The 17,417-nt window shown below is 43.0% G+C and overlaps 1 protein-coding gene across 1 annotated transcript; it reads right to left on the reverse strand.

Annotated features, from left to right (window-relative positions):
* Positions 1 to 2,250: 2,250 nt before the first annotated feature.
* On the reverse strand, positions 2,251 to 6,488 carry LAJ45_11197 (uncharacterized protein; the record flags this gene model as incomplete). Its single annotated transcript, XM_046120707.1, has 14 exons — positions 2,251 to 2,596; positions 2,648 to 3,102; positions 3,160 to 3,719; positions 3,770 to 4,051; positions 4,111 to 4,458; positions 4,516 to 4,859; positions 4,932 to 5,052; positions 5,110 to 5,154; positions 5,282 to 5,350; positions 5,410 to 5,598; positions 5,660 to 5,676; positions 5,749 to 5,807; positions 6,021 to 6,083; positions 6,147 to 6,488. 14 exons carry the CDS (start codon positions 6,486 to 6,488, stop codon positions 2,251 to 2,253), a joined length of 3,240 nt encoding a protein of 1,079 aa, XP_045966105.1.
* Between the last annotated feature and the right edge of the window lie 10,929 nt (positions 6,489 to 17,417).

Genomic DNA, 17,417 nt, shown 5'->3' on the forward strand with positions numbered 1-17,417 from the left:
ACCAAGTCAACGCAGCACGTGACCCACAAAATTGTCGGCATTGCTAGTATCAAGTCGCAATTCGAGCTTACTTATAGGCCGCCTGGAATTTCGGTCACGTGTAGGTGAAATAATGAGAACAGAACAGTTAATTGTCTTGGCGCCCGGACCGAGTGATCAATTCGGCTTGACTCCGAGCTCTCGAGACTTTCCCCAAGCTACATTACCAAAAAAGCGGGTGGATCCAGTACCATATCTGGCAAAAACCGTAGGGTTACGGTATTGTTGTGGTATTACTACGGTATATAATATTTAGTACTCCGATTTAACTCGGAAGTTTACATAATTCCAAGTACTATAAGCAATTGGGATCGCCTAAAGATCGCGATGCTTGATTTGATTGTCTTTGCTTGTAATTTTATACAAGTCCTATCAGAATTCAGACAATATAGAAATTAATTCCGGATTCTTATATAATATAAGTACTTTTTATATATATCAACTATAAGCTATAAAAGAATACATTGAAAAAGTTTTGCTAAAACCTAACCCTACACCTAGCGCCCTCACTACTAATTAGATTCAATGGATACAGCAGGTATCAATCTCATGGGTAACATACAAAAAGGATAGGTGAGGTAGCCTCGGAGCTGATGGGAACGTCTGCTTCCATAAGGGCCCGGGCATCTGTACTCATGTTGTAGGAAATCAATCACATGCACAGGTACTAGAAGGGATCTGAATTCTGCTCCTCGTATATATATGCATACGTACCTATGGACCGGGTCCTGGCATATGGTCCGACAGCGATCTCCCAGAGCTATTGTGAGATATTCTTCATTCACTGGCAATTAGAATTACAAAGATCGGCTCTGTGTGGTGTCTGCCTTGTACGAATTGTGAGGTCTATAAATCACTTAGAGCTAGCGGAGCTACCACATATTGGAACATCTAGGTACGGTATATACATGTAGTACCGATATTTCTGGGATATACGCCCATGGGCTTAAAGCAAAGTGGTAGGAAGAAAGTCAAGGAAAACCGGTGGTGTATGCATATTCCCGTGACTTAGGCCAATCAGCAAGCATTTTTCGACCAGTACTTTGCTTTAAGCCCACGGGCGTATATCCCAGAAATATCGGTACTCAAATATTGTATCCGGTTTTGAAGTTACCCGGGCGGGGTCTTCAAGCTAGCCTAGATCGTGTATGGAAATTATGAATTATAATTAGAATGTGCTAATCTCATTGTCGAACCAAAACCCAAGACCGGACCCCATATGACCTGGGAAATACCGGTATGTCAAATCTTATTCCTGGGATTCGTAGTCTTGACATGCAGTGGCTTCTTCGGCGTTTACTTCCTCTTGCGGCAACAAGCATCAACAGTGGCAATTCTTTGCATGCAGCGGTACGGAATTAAACAGGATGAACCAGCACCTCGGTACCTAAGAGATCTGGTACTACTCGACAGGGCTGATAAAACTCGATCGGATGTAGCCTTATGGAAAATGATGAACGGCCCCCAACTGTTTTCGAGTGGGGGCGCCGAATGCTTCACGGACATGGTCGATTAATTGGGCCCCTCATTCAAGGGGAGTACTATGATTACTACATGCTATTTTCCATTGAACCTAATATAAATATCACAATGTTATCATTCGACCCTCCAGATAACTATACCCTATTATAAATAGCCACTCATTTTAAGTAAAAAAAAAAAAAAAAAAAAAAAAAAAATAAGACATAAAAAGATCTTTCATTAATGCCGATCCCCAACAATCCACAAAAGTTTGAGAAATAAAAAAAGAAAGAAAGCCGGGAGGATCAAGGGAAAAATATTCTTATAACGATCAGACAAACTAGCCCCCTTAAGAGAAAAAAGCGAAAAGGATTACCCCATATAGTAAGATCTGGCGCTCGAGCAAGCAAAGAGAAGGAAAAATCATTCCAGTAACTGAAAATGGAGAATAACAAACCAAAAAATCAAGGTCCACATAAAAAAAACACCTTCCAAAAATACATGTTTATACACACAGCCAGCACGCCAAACGCAATGGAAATCGAGCAAAAGGAAATAAGAAATGGAAATATCAGTGTTGCGGTCACCGCATATTGGGATTCAAAGGTAAAGAGGGATTTAGGAGACAACTTATGAGATTTGTTTCAAGTTCCTCGATAATGTGTAAGGATACCTGTGAAGCATTTGGCATACTACCACATCTTGGTTTGGTGAAGATCTCGAAGTCGTCGATGCTCGTTATTTCGGGGGTTAACGACTTCTTCGGCCGGCCTCTGACCGCAGGGCTGTCGATGGTGGTACAGTCTCAGGTCGGTCTTGCGACGGTCCTGGAGTGTTCCATACAGTTTCCCCGCCAAACGGGAACGGTCGTTTGTTTGAATCGCTGAAAACGGCGGCCGCAGCTACAGAATCTTGCCACATACCAGGGGACACGAATGAGTGCGAAACCCCTACAGTTGTAGGCACATAGGAGCTTGATGAAGGTGGACGCCCACCGCCAAGCGGATCAACCAACCCACTTTCATGATGATGTCCGGCTATACCAGAAGGTATAGCTGACACGGAACCATTTATCCCAAACGCAGTATTCCAATTACTAAGAAACCATCAGTATCCTACAACAGTCATCTTTTTTAGGGGAACGAACTCGAATAGTCTAGAAGGATTCCACCCCATGTTGTCTACGATCGCGGGGGGGTTCTGAGTTCCTTGACCTGCTGCTAACATCACTAATGACTGGACAGCTGCCGGGGATTCCCCTTTTGACTCGCCGTCGCCTGTGGAATGTGGTGGAGACAAAGGATGCGAATAATTCGCTGGGCCACCGGCTGTAAGGGTCGAGTGTGGGCTTTCCCCTTGAGTGTAAGCTCGAGTGATACTTGGATCAACTGCTGCTGAAACGCCTGGGTAAAAAGGAAAATTTGGATTCAAAACAAAAGGTCGACTTAGGTCGAGTGAAAAAGCTTGACGCAAAGTCTCAATTTGACCTTTAACCTCAGATGAGGCCGAGCTATCAATGCAGTTTTCTAAGATCCTCATTGTTCTCGTGAAATAATCTTTCGCATCTGAGTTGAATTCTGGGTCCGGGCACGTGGCCGCGATCTGTTAAGGAAGGTCAGCCAAGACATTGGAAGAGCCTATAATGGAATTTCAATTCACCAGATGTATCATAGCACAAGTGAGCAAAGCATATATGGTGAAATTGACACCCCGGAGCATGCATTGTAACCCCAGCATCCCATACTGCTCAAAGACTGTTTCTTCCAATCTAAGCATAGATTTCGCTGCGTTCGTACATATCATCATGTGTGTCTTCCACTCTCCACCCAAAGAGAAAGTCTTTCCGAAGGCCAGCGCGGGACGATGGAGCATTATCCGAGCTAAATGATAATAAATCTGAAGATTTCCTGTGAAGTGGGAGTCGATCTGAGGACCAGGGTGACTAAGATCAGTGACTACCACCACATGAAGATTCGGTGGGAGCTCATAAGCCCAGGTATCCAGGCTTGGTCCGGAATCTAAGAATTGAGGGTCATTCCTCCAGTTTGGTGTAGCCTTAAGCTTTGCATGCACATCATTCATCCGACGAATATTCTTGATAAGCCACACAAAGTATATAAAGTTGCGATATATAGTTACTTCATTCTCATCCAAATCTGGTGAGCCAAGTGGTGTGGTGAGATCAATGCTTTCAGGACTGATCTGCATAATGTCACGGCCTGTCGAGTTGTGAGAAAATGACGGTCCGAATCAAAAATCAAGGGCATACCTTGCGGAGCGCAAATCATAAGTTCGAAAACGAAGCATGCTTGCCAGACACGAGTTCGCGTCATGCAATCGAGGGGGCTCTCTCCGCATCCTACTCCATGCTTATGCAAATCACTGTGTCTATCAAGGCCGAGATCACGAGCCATCGCTATTATACTGACTACGCTCATCCAGGAGCGGAAGAAATAACCTCTTTGCGGCGCAGATTCTCTTGCTTTGAGCAGAAGCAACAAAGCTTGAACCGTACTAAGCCGCGGTACATCGAAAAAACAGTCAACATGTCCTGGACACAGAAGGGTGAGCAATTCGCCTCCCATCTAATTACAAGGATTAGAAACCAACTTGTTGCCATGCTTATCCACTTGAGTCCCTTTGCTGGATCTGTTGTCAATCTGCCAGCACATGCAAAGATTGTTTCAAGAAGTAAAGGTGATATTGAGTCACGCGATGCACTCCATTGTCGATAAAATGCTGCCTTATTGACGATCGGTATGTACGGGTGTATGTGGTTAAAGAATATGCCAAACATTTCCATAGCCTCATCGTCAGTAGGCATGTCTTCAGGCCTTATCTTGACTGCAAATTCATGCTGTCCAGGCATAAACGACGGATTCGGCTCAATTTCCTCCGTCCATGGTTCATATGCAGGTGTCTCCGCAAGTCTTCTTCCTTGGGCCGATATGTAGTTTGCTGATCCGGATTTAGTGTTACACGATCACTCTTTTAAACCAGAAAGACGTAACATACCCACACCGCTATCGTCAATTTTGAGCTGCCCCAATACTCCACTGACATGGGCAGCAGATGCATAGTCGCTCTCGGCCGCCCATTGGTCTTGCTGCCTCATCACGGGCTGTGTCTGGTAAACAGGAGCTTGAAAATGAAGTGGTTCTACAACCTCCCCACCTGTGATTCCCGGATACGCGAGCGTATTCGATGGTCTATGCGATGGTCCATGGTGTTCAGAGGGTGAAAGTGTTCGAAAGGCGGTGTTTCCGTCTCTACTGTGATATCCGGGGACAGTTGTCCTGCTTGTCTTCCTTACGATATGCCCCGAGGCATGTTGCATAAGGTCTTCTTCGCCGCTCGCACTTGAATTCTCAAAATCCCCGTTGGTTTCTTGTTCCATAACAACCTGACTGGGTGCGAAATCGCGATCATACTGTACCATGGGCGGAACGCAGTGAAGTTTCAAGCGTACACAAGCTGAGCAAGGCCATGTATTCGTTGTAGCAGCATCGCATTTAATTTTTCGGCGTCGACATCCTTCGCATGCTCGCATAACTAAACTCTTGGGTTAGTTTTACGAGTCAAATATCTTAATATCAATTGAACGCTAACCCTTGAGCCTTTTGTGTCGGTTGTGTTCATCAACAAAAACATAGTCTTTGGTAATAGTGATAGTTAGCTAATGACCAAAGACACCGACCCTTCTCTCTTTTCAAGAAATTTTTAAATTATATTATTTTTATGTTTGAAGGGGTGAACGGAAAATTATCCAGGGGGAACATACTCCTGTGGTTCTCCCTTTGACCGCCGAGGTCCGTCGGGGAGAGATTTATGCTTTGCTGCATGCTCATTGCTTGTTGAGGTAATAGTCGCCGGGGAACAGAATCGACAGCCACTTGAGGCAACATAGACCGCGAGTATGGAGGATGAGCGTGAGTGAGATGAGTAGGATTGGGGCGACGCAGTGAGGTTCACTCAGTAGAAGGGGAAAGTTCGCGATGCGTTTGAAGCCGATGACTGGCGGGGGGGAGGGGGGGGTGGTGGGAGAGCGGGATTGTAGAGGGCAGGATGCGCAATTGTGCGACAGAGACAGACAGATGTCTAAATGTCCAAATTCTAAGAACGGACAGCTTCAGCAGCGCGGGAACGGAACAAGGAGTACCCTCAGCGGTTGTTTTGCTGTTGCGTTATAAGTTATAAGTACCTCCGTACCACGGACCACACAAGCCAAAAATCTTCAGGATTCCCCACCTCAACAAGAGTGCTTGTGGTACCCGTGATCTAATATGTGCTATGTGCAGTGAAAGTTCCTGCGCGTAGATCAGTGTGACGCACTAGAGACGAGGCAAAGTGCGGATAGTCTGGATGGATGGATGAATGGTTAAGTTGCTTGCTTGAACTCTCTCCAAATGGGAACGTCGGGCTTGTCAGGGTCTCGGGGGGAAGGAATTGCAATTGTAGGAGGGGGGAATTGTTTTGTTATTGGGGTTTTGCCTGTGTTATGGGTTTCTTTTCTTTTTTACTTTTTTCTTCGTTCTGTTTTTTTTTCCTTTCTTTCTTTTCTTTCCTTTCCCGTTTCTCTGTCCCTTTTAATTATAGATTTTCTGAATTGATTTTCTCTTCCCGAAAAACAAAGGAAGGAAGAAAACCGCAAAACAAGTACTTAAGAATTGGGTCGAATAGACGCTTTGGGCAGGAGGGGAGAGCAACACGAGCACCACCACTACTACCACCGCCGTCGTGAGCTGGGTGTTTGATAATGGCAGATCGAATGGCGGGCCCGCCGGAGATGGCAAGAAGAGGATATCAGTTGAACGAATTTGCACGTTTACCAGGTTTGTGCGTATTTCTGTTTCTGCTTGCCGCCGTTGTGCTGCCTCTCCTTGCCCTTCTTCTCCTTCTCCTTCTCCCTCTTCTATGCCTGGGAAAGGGGAAGGGTAACGGGGAAAGGGGACGGATAGAGTGTATATCCGTGGGGGAAAGGCCTTCATGGCCAACCAGTCCTATGAGATCTTGCAGGGAATCAATCTCTCTTTTTCCACTGGCAACCCCCGTCACTTTTCAACCATGCAGTTATGTACATCTGTACTCACATTAAAATGTACATACCTGATTAAGCCGTAACACTGGGCGCTGGCTTCATCCTTCTCTCCTGTCTTTTCCGGGTTCCCATTTATAACTCACCATCCCCCCTCCCTCACCCCCAATTGTTTCTCACAATGCATACATGCCCGTCAATCGCGAAAGGGAGGTACGCCCGCGGGCGATATTCTTCGAGAGGAAGGCTAGTGGGAAAGGCCGTGGGATATTTAAGACAACATTGAAGTTGTCCAGGGCCTGGACATGTATGTACATAAAAGATAATTATTTCCCCATTTGTCCAACAAAGTCCCAAGTTGAATTCAAGAACACCAACGAGACAGTACATAAGAACACTAGATATCAATGGAGGTACAACTCCAGAGGAGACGGTGAATCAATGACCAAACATTTGGGCAAGTGAGTGAAGCGGCGATCTCTCACGTCCGGGGATTTGTCTAAGTATGTAGATACACATACAAGACTGTTCTAGGAAGAGCGCTTTGTCATTGGAGGGTGTGTGTGTGTGTGCGTGTGTGTGTGTGTGTGTGTGTGTAAACTTCAAAGCCCAAGTAGATAGCTGCATAACACGTTGTTTTCATAATTCAAGTCCTTATTATAGCTAGAGCGTTAAGAGTACAGTCGCAACTCGATATGCCGGATTGCCAAGATTCGAAGGATTTCATACGGGATAGCAAAAAATCCGGGATAGCAAATTGATTTTGCAGTAAAAAAAAACCAAAACCCCAGAGGATTTCGTACGGGATAGCAAGGGATCCGGCGTATTGAGATCCGGCATATCGAGTTGCGACTATAGTGTTGTGTTATATCCACTAGTAGCGAACTTAGTACCTATCATAATTCCACCCCCTCGAAACTCCATGTTCGGAGGGAACAAAACCTGTGGTTCGCTAACAAATACCTCTCTCCAAGTTCCATCCCCCCGATAATTCTAGTAGAGCTCGGCCATCGTGGGTGTGGAATTATGATAGGTTTTGCTGTAGATGTACTAACATGTATCTATTCTATCCTCTATCGTACTTTACCTGGCGATTGCATGGCAGTAATTATGAATGTTTACCTGTGCTTACAGGTATATTGAGGTACTTATATAGTGAGAAGAGGCTCTGTTGGATTCTCGTCATGCTCGTCATCAAACATTACTCGACGTAAATGGGGCTCTAAACGAGGAAAACCACGGAGATTTCCACTTGCCGTGTGATGCAAATCTACTTACGAATGTGTACTAAAGGCGTAGTATGTGTATGTAGTAGGAGTAGAGTAGGTACTTTGTAGGTACATACATGTATAGGTACTCTGCTCTCACCTACAACACTACGGGCCACCACCTGCCTCTCCAGAAAACCCTTGTGAATGATCAACGCCCTGTCAATTTTCGTAAGCCTTATGGGTCCGGACCATGGATGAAGGAAACGCATCAGATATGGTAACAGCTAAATTAGCGAATCTGAAGCCAGACCCGAACATGGCGAGGAGGGACTTGGGTGCTACTTAGCCCGAAGTCGACCAGGAAGGACTGGGATAAATACATGCTCAGTAGCCGTGCACGGACTTACTGAGAAGCGGTACTGGGAGGTGGCAGTTGCATAATCGTCTGTGCTTACTTCCCACACTTACCGCAAGCTTTAACTACATGCTGATGGTTGTGGTTGTACCGGGTGGGCTGCGCGTTTGTGGCACGGGGCGATCGAGGGGAAACAAATTAACTCTCCTAGCCTACTGACCCCTAACATTACAGTATCAATTAGTAGAGCACCTACTTCAATTCTACCCTGTATATAGAGTACTTCACTTATCGTACTGTACTGCTACTCTACCATACATACTCTACATGTATCTATATATCGTATCGGTGATATTGTACGGGACACTATCCCAAGTCGCAATGAACGCCAGGAGTCAAGGGATGTCCATATCCTCAGCTAACACTTCAACGTTCACAATGCATACCAGGATGGCTGTCATCATGATCACCATCTTCTTTTCTTAATATTATTCCTCCTTTCTTGCATGCTTTCTTCGCGTGCACTTTTCTAAATTAGAAACCGGGAACATATAGAAGAAGTAAATTATACAGGGTCTGCCTGCCTGCCTGCCTTTATGTTTGCCTACGTACTAGGAAGCCTGAGCGATTTTTGTGGCCACATGAAAATGAGAGCGAGAGGGAAAGAAATAGAGATCGGAGTCAAGGGATCACGCCAACACTTTTATCCCGGCACACTGAAGCATCTCAAGCTGGTTCTAAACACATAATATTATAGTTGGTGGGTAGGCAGAATTAAACTACCCAGGGAGGTGACTTCTCAACCTCACACCCTAACCCACTCACCGAAAGCCCGGCGAAGGGTCCACCAGGCGCTAGCAAAAGTACCGCTAACACCAGCCAGACGAAAGTGTGGGGATCTCGACAACGGATACACTGGAGTTTCTCCGGCATGTATGCGCTTGAACTCTACGAGCTTCCGTTTGAGCTGTCAGACATCCCCTCAACTGATTTGAGCTGGTGCCGTCATATTAGGGGCTTGTATGCGACGTGTCCCCATCACCTATTCATGTATAATGATGAGGGTAACACATGCACCTCGTTATTAAAATTCTTATTATTACATACAGTAGTTTTATACGGTGTCGGACAGCCAAAACCAGCCGGCCAGAGCAACCACCGACTCCCCTTCACCCCATCGACTTTCAACAACGCAACACTTGTCCAGAAATAATGTTCTTTTGTAAAATGGGTCTAATCATAGTTGTAAACATCCCCATAAAAGGGGATTTAAAATAATTAAGACTGGCTGCACTATGACCCCTCAAACATTTGGTGCAATCTGCCCGAAAAAAACATAGGTGTGAAATAATAACTTTAATAGCTTTATGCCAAGGCGGCCACATTAATTTTGGGATAATTCTTACCATATTGGGATAATTAGATGATCATTATTACCCGATTAGGACTAGTTTCTGGCTTGAAAAGAACATGAGGGTTGATTTTGACTGTCCGGCGCTGTACCTATTTATTCCATGTGAATTCATGACTCTGGATATATGCGGTGTGCTAATACACGTATATACTTACATACATCCTGAGTGTCGATACTCATGTACAGCAGTGTGTAATAAGTCATCAGACGACCTAGCCACAATTTTGCCTGCAAACGCGTATTTTGGTGGCGTTCCGTCTGATGACTTATTACCCACCTGTACGTACTGCTGTTATTTACAAAGTGATAATATAATGGTCGCGAATTGCGGGTTTCGTTCACCCCGATAAATCCCAGACTCTAGGGCTACCAGTACAGCAGCCGCTATAGTTTCAAATTGCACGTTGCAGCCCTAGCTTGGGGCACATTTTTATCCCTCTAAAGCTCTTACGAAGATCACGGCGGATATTCCATAGCGGCTGGTACTCGTACGCGTAGTCGAGTTAGATAAGCTTTTGCATACATGCAGACATTCTTGATCTGATCTCGAATCTCGAGCTCCCTTTCAACGATATTCACCTCAAAATAGAAAACACGATCAACAGAAAAAACCACCTAGCTCCACTAGTCTTATTCCATGATCCACCAGTGACTATTTGCACATGTCAACAGCTTATACTCTGCGAACCCTTATAAATACCTCTTGTAATATCTATGTACAGCCGCATTCGAAAAGTACTGGCATCCTACTATATATATTGAGTCGTTCACGAATTGTAGCCACCAACAACCATGGCACTCGCGCATACTCAACTTATTGATAGGTATGACCGCAATAGAGACATTGCAGCTCTCTCTGGCAACTGTCTCGAATATGAGAATTGAAAAGTAGAAAGGACTGCCTCGTGAGTTTGGCTCGGAGGTGCCAATACTTTTTAAATGCGGCTGTATATACTACTAGTATTTACATATATATGTAGGGCGTTTTGTTATCGATAAGGCCGATAGACATATGTACATTTACACGTTAAAACCATATAAATATACATATAGGGGCGCATTGAATACTATTTTACTCATCAATACATGGTGTAGAGTAGTTACACGCACGCCTTATTTAAACAGAAACCTTGTCAAGCAATAACATATAATATCAAAAGCAGGTACTCAGTATTGTATCTACATGTAGTGGCAGATCTGCAGAATACCACGAGGCTGAGCTGCGACACTGAAAACTTCACACAACTCCATAAAATTTACGGTGCCCGTATTTATATCCTCTGGAAAGTCTTCAGGTTTAATTATCGGTCATTTATCAATTTTACCGGTCGCGGGTTCATCTGCACTTCCCCGGTCAAATATCTCCAGGCTGAATGGAGGCTGGAGTGCGTGTAACATGTACACAAGACCTTCCATTTAGATATTCTTTGTTTTTATAATTTAATTTTGGCTTCTTGCCTTTGGGCATTAATACATGTACATAATATCATGAATATTGATCGATCACACTTGCCACAAATAATTACAGGGAATAAATAGTCTCAATCGTGGCGCCGCCCATGCCCTATATTATTATGGTATGGAAATTGTAGTACATGTAGTATGTAGTACACCGGCCTAGCTTAGGTATATATACATATAATTATATAATCTATATATCATATCATCAACAATTATACTAGACAATCTAGATACATGCGTACATACATGTATGTACGTAATATACATACATACATATATACATGTATCGACCACAGTTAAATAGTCGATTTAAACGTGGGCATGGCCGTTTATAGATCTATAGAGTACTTTATATAGCTATAATTATATTACATACCTACATGACGTGCGTTGTTTACATCTCATTTTCCTGTCTAGTAGCTAGTAGCACGCATCTATAGCTATATATACATGTAGTTTAGGAGTACATACGTACATGTATCATTATTGGTCTTTTAGGTACTACATGTAGTCTGATATTGATATAAATCGCAATTGAGGTAAGGCCGGAGAGTACCTTGCTCCAGAGGAGGGGTTATAACCACGGGATTTAATTCTCCTGATATACCTATTCGCTATAATATATATATACATATGCATTAATTAAACATTTATCACATAAGTAATCCATTTTCACGATGCATTTCCCGTCTCGAGTTTTGGAAATTCGAAATGCATCAGCTGATGCACTAGTTCCTGATGCCATTACCTACATATATACTCGCGTCAGGGAGAAAGAACCAGAACATGCAAGTGAGAAAGCAGGGATTATTTGTATGGAGTGGCGCTGAGCTGCCATACAAACTAGGTATTTGCATGTTCTGGTTCTTTATCCTAGCCGCGAGTAGGGGACGATAGATCAACCGCTGAGATAAGCATCTCGGGATCTAGAGTACCAAAAGCGCATTCCCTGATATATGCACCCTTCTTTTTTTTTTTCTTTCTTTTTTTCGATGCATCCCCGATCAGCGCGGTAAAAAGATGTCTTTCCTGTCCTGTAAAATATATCATCAGCCCACTAACATGCGACGCCAACCAGGCTGCGTAATGTTTATAGGTCAGCTGCTGCGCAGCACCTGCCGTTGGGAACGTTTGATCGGCCATATGGCCATTGTGTGCATTAGATATATATATATATATATATATTCACACGCGCACGTACGTCGTACTAGCTAAATCAATGTCGCAAGATAAACTAGCCCAGTGCATTTATTACATACGTGTAGTATATACCTGTGATCTGATGTGTGACTTCAACACGTGTATAATATAATACTATAACTTGTATATATATGTACGTCGTATATAAATGTTAGCCATATTATTCGACCGTGATTATAAATGTTGAAATATAATAGTTATTCCGTAACGTACGCTATATAGAATAGGTGACTAAGGCAACTCATATTTGAGGGCAATCCCGAGCGCATTTCTACTGGGAGTACATGTATATATATAGCAGCCTCACATCAATACATGTAATTTATAATATATATGTCCTGTATGTAGGTGCATGTAGCCTTAATTAATATAAAGTATCAACCATAATCTACAATATCGTAGGATTGAATTAGCAAGCTACACATATATATTACATACACTTACCTATATATATGTAATTGTAGTGGATACTTACATGTAATTACATGTATAATTTAAGTAGGTACATGTCTCTATGAGCCCAATTGTCTAAAGCAGAAGCTTGATGAGCTAAACAACCCCAAATACTCATACGTTCACTTCGACCAATCGAATGACTAATGGCGGTATGTTCCGAGTAGCCCTAGCTAGCAGCCCAGGTCACCGAAGGCATATGCATGCATGTTATGATTCACTTTGTCGACGGGATGAGCAGGAGGTGGGGAACGGACAGATGTTACGCTTTCGGGAAGTAAGTCCGCATGTGCTCCATGTCCAAGGCAACCCATGTGAGTGTAGAATAGAGAAACTTCGAAATATGAGTTCTTCAATTATGTGGGTAGTACCGGTTGTCTTCATCCTACATCACTATCTTGTGTTGAGCTCAGGCATAGGTTTCTTAAGTTAACAGTGACCAGACTGTACATACATTACTCGATAAATTTACCACATCGATATATGTTTTGTTAATGTTTCACGCGTACGTACGTAGGGTACAGTCGAGCACTGGGTGAAGACGAACCAGGGTTCTCAATATGGCAAGAAACAGCCAAGCTGCCAAAAATCCTTGTTCGTCTACACCCAGTGTTCGTCCTCACCCTGTGAACGACTGTACTACATGTACAGCTCGTACTTGGTATATAGTTAACTCCCGGGAAATCAATGCGTGATCTAGGAAGTGCCGGAATGATGGCCGCTGTAGGTACCCATGCACTGCGGAGTGGTCATTCCCCACGTGCACCCCCATCATGTCATGGCCGGAAAGCCACGTGCGTTTAATTGACCTTCAGATCTTCTCTAATTTTCCCAAGATATGCTCATGTTCTCGGCCTTTATATTTAATTAAGCCTTGCACACAATTCGGTTTTGGCGCCATTAATTCGAGAAATTGTATTTATCCTTATAATTAATTATAATTATATATAAGCTTATAATTATATATAAGCTTATAATTATACTCATTAAATTCACGATGTTTAAGTACATCTAGTTAATTGGGTTTAAGCATTTCTAGCTGTCATGTTTAATTATTCCGAATTCCGACTAGTGAGATTTAGATGGCTTCAAATTTACCACATGTATTTAGTTATAATTACACGCATGTACCAATTCTGTATACACTTACAGCATGTGTCGTATATAATATGTATCCGCTTTATCATCACTAGATGGAAACAAAATCGGAGACATACAGTATCTGGTAAAATTATTGCGAAAGTGGGTTCTCCGTGACCCGATAGTCCTATTGGCCCTTAAAAGGTTTTTTGCTGCGAGCACAGACCAACAAATCCACTCCTTTAGCTCTGACTTTTGCAATAATTCTACCGGATACTGTATTAGGCCCGCGACGGCGTGGTGATACTCAAAAACCCTAGCTACCTACAGACTGTGGAGACACCTGAAAAAGGTATAGGAGGGGTCACAGAAGGTGACTTTACAGCAAAAGGCTCACGGAATGAGGGTTAGGTTTATTACCGAGTAAAAGCTGCCCATTAGCGCCTGGTCGTGAAAATACACGAAGGGATGTAGATACGACATCTACGCGTACGTACCATGACATTGAAGACACCTTAATCACATCTGATCATGATGCGCGAATGCTTATATAACATACCTGTAACTCGAGTGTGTTTAATTAAGATCAATAATATCATAATATATATCTGTGCTTAACATATATGGGCGCACTAGCGCCGCCGTCTTGCACAACTACATGTACATCTAGTACATGAACGAACCTTTGGTAAAGGTACGTCCATCCCGTATATATATACCGCTGCGCTAATATTACTACATCATGTACGTAGGCCTTAATTAACTCACAAAGTGAGCTTAGCACATGGCAACAAGCAAGGCCTTGTAAGCTGGCCACATTATAGATTAGCTAGAAACATCGCTTTATAATAATCTAATTAATCACATGTGTGCAATATCAATATATCACGATATGATGCATATATGCGCATACAAGTACCTGTATGTATGTGATATTCCTAGCTTCCCATTCCACAATTATAATTATTACTCGGTCGATGAAGATACATGTATCTACCGCGTCGCGTATTAAGGTGATAGGTGTGCTCATTGTAGCCCTAGATCATACATAGTACATGTACTTGATCTACCTGGAGTACTTGTCTGGGGTGTCCGGAGGGAGCAGAGCTGGAGCTCGACTGGACAAGCCTTTCTAGCCAGCTGAGCATATGTATAGCGGGGCCCTGTATATGTTCTCGTCGTTACAATTGTACAAGTCCCATATAACTTTTACAAACAAAAAATAACACCGATACTAGCTTTGTTTGCCAGAATTAAAAGTAAGGGCTACCTTCCACTCACGCTCTTCAGACTCTAAAAGATGTTAAAAAGTTATTGCATGATATAGATTATATATATATAAACCACATGTAGATATCTTCACATCATATCACCGGGAGGCATCTGATTGTCTTTTACAGTCAACCACAATGATACAATTGTACATGAAGTCAAACTGAAGTCGTAAATTCACGGGTCGGCGTCTCTGATCATTATATTCACGGTTATCAGCACGTCCTCGATCATGATTGCCTCATTAAACCTAAAGTACTCACACTTAATCAGTTAATGTGATAAACACCATGATCAGCTCGTCCTGCGCTGCTATTGAGAGGGTATCCGCAGTATTTGCGCTAGGAAATTAACAATTAACCCTCCATACTTCTGGACTATAGGGAACAAGTAATACATATATGATTCAATATATGTCCTTTGCTAGATATTCTTGGGTAGCTACAGTGGAGTCTCGATAGTAGCATATATATGGTCGGGAACGGATTTTCGTGTGCTACTATCGCGATCGAGAATTTGCGCCTTGCATCAATTAAGATACAAATTTGCGCCCCGTATATACTGACTCACTTAAGACTAGCCAACTATATGCTACAATTGAGTATATGCTATTATCGAGAATACCACTATAGCTATCGGGAGTCCAATGTATAAGCTAATTGGGATTTAACGAGCGCTTCGAACCTAAGCTTATATTATTACGAGCCATGCGCCAGCTCGAGACAAACCCAAATCCCAGCTTGCACCAGCTCGTGGGGCGCAATAAAAACAATAAATACAACTATCTAGTGAGCTATTGGTCGATCTCGTGCGGTCCTCCCAGGCCTGAACCAGCTCAAATTTATAGATAGGCTCCGCTGATCATGGACCACAACACTGTATATAGTCGCCATGCTATAGAATCATCATTACTACATGTGGTAGTATATATATACGTATACTAGCATATATGTAATTAGTTATAATTAACGAGTCATATTACCATTGTAAGGCCGGGTATATAGTATCGAGTACTTTATCGTACTAGTATATTCAGTCAACAAGTCAATCCCTCGATCATATACATCTCACTCTCAACCGTATCTTAATCTCCCGGCCCCATACCAACTCAAAAGATCAGGGATGGAAGTGGGATTCGAGTGATTGTATATGATGGAGCTCGACCATGTTAATTCATTGACTGTATGCAACATGTAGCTCGACTAATTTGATTAATTTATTGATTCGTTTACCGCAGTAATTCTTCTCAGCGGACAGTTACACAGACGTCGAAGTTGCCTTTTACAGCGCGTATGAGGGAAGATTAGGGGGGCGTTTTCAAGACAAATGACCAGAACAAGTAATTTCAACGTCAATGTGAGTGTCCGTTGAGACGAATTACTGCGGTAGTATATACTCAATGTCTAGTGTGGTTAATTGACTGGCTCTTGATTCATCTAGTACATGCAGCCTTCTGCTTATATTATGGTACTGTTCTATGGGGCGGTAAATGTGCCAAAAGTAATTTTACCACTGGTGGTATAAGCATTGAATTTCAGCCCTTGTGCCAGTATCAACACTGAATTTCAGTCTTTATACTGTGCTATACTACATAAGTAAATGTTCAAAAAACTTATGAAAATTTCCCACTGGTGGTGAAATTCCCCACCGGTGGACAATGTTCATATATAGTGGCATTATATGATCCCTTCTGGCCATATATTGGCATTCTATGGCCCCTAGTTCTGGCCATATATTGACGTTCTATGGCCCCTTTTGGCCAAAAGGTCTGTGCTTTTATCATAAAAGTTTGTATTATTTTCACCACCGGTGGTAAAATAATTTACTACCGTTGGTAAAATTACTTTTGATACATTTACCGCTCCATACACATTTACCGCTCCATACTCCATACTGTTCTCTCCTATATCGATCTAGCTAGCTAGCTGCATATAGGTATTTGCAAGGTTTCACCAATGGGTTTGTGTTACAGGAACTACGGAACACTGTTCTAGAGGCTTAGGACAATGAGGGATACGAGTGACGGGCTGTGATGCGAGGACGGTCGGGTAACGAAAGGACAAGCATAGAAAGGTATCGGGTAGTGTGGGAGCACGCGATGTTACCACACTAGTGTTATACTATTATGACGGCACGTTTACTATTGGGTGTCTCACCCGGAATAGAATAGGAAGCGGGGCTTACGGCTGTAGGCTGTTCTACTTAGGGAAGTAGGTCTAGGATAATAGTATGGTACAACCCGATGACTGGCAATTGCAAGGTTCATGGTTACGTGTCGGAATTAGAATGGAGGACGGGACTATGCGGGGGCGCTTTTCTATCTGGGTTATCTTCGGGAGCGTTATCTTATTCTATTATCGTTGTATCAGTTAGTATTAGAAAGCGGGCCTTGGCATAGGTTCCAACATGTATAAATAGGGCTTGATTCTGCGAAGA

Source organism: Morchella importuna (genome assembly GCF_003444635.1).
Source record: "Morchella importuna strain M04M26 chromosome Unknown Morimp01GS059, whole genome shotgun sequence".
NCBI classification, from domain to species: Eukaryota; Fungi; Ascomycota; class Pezizomycetes; order Pezizales; family Morchellaceae; genus Morchella; species Morchella importuna.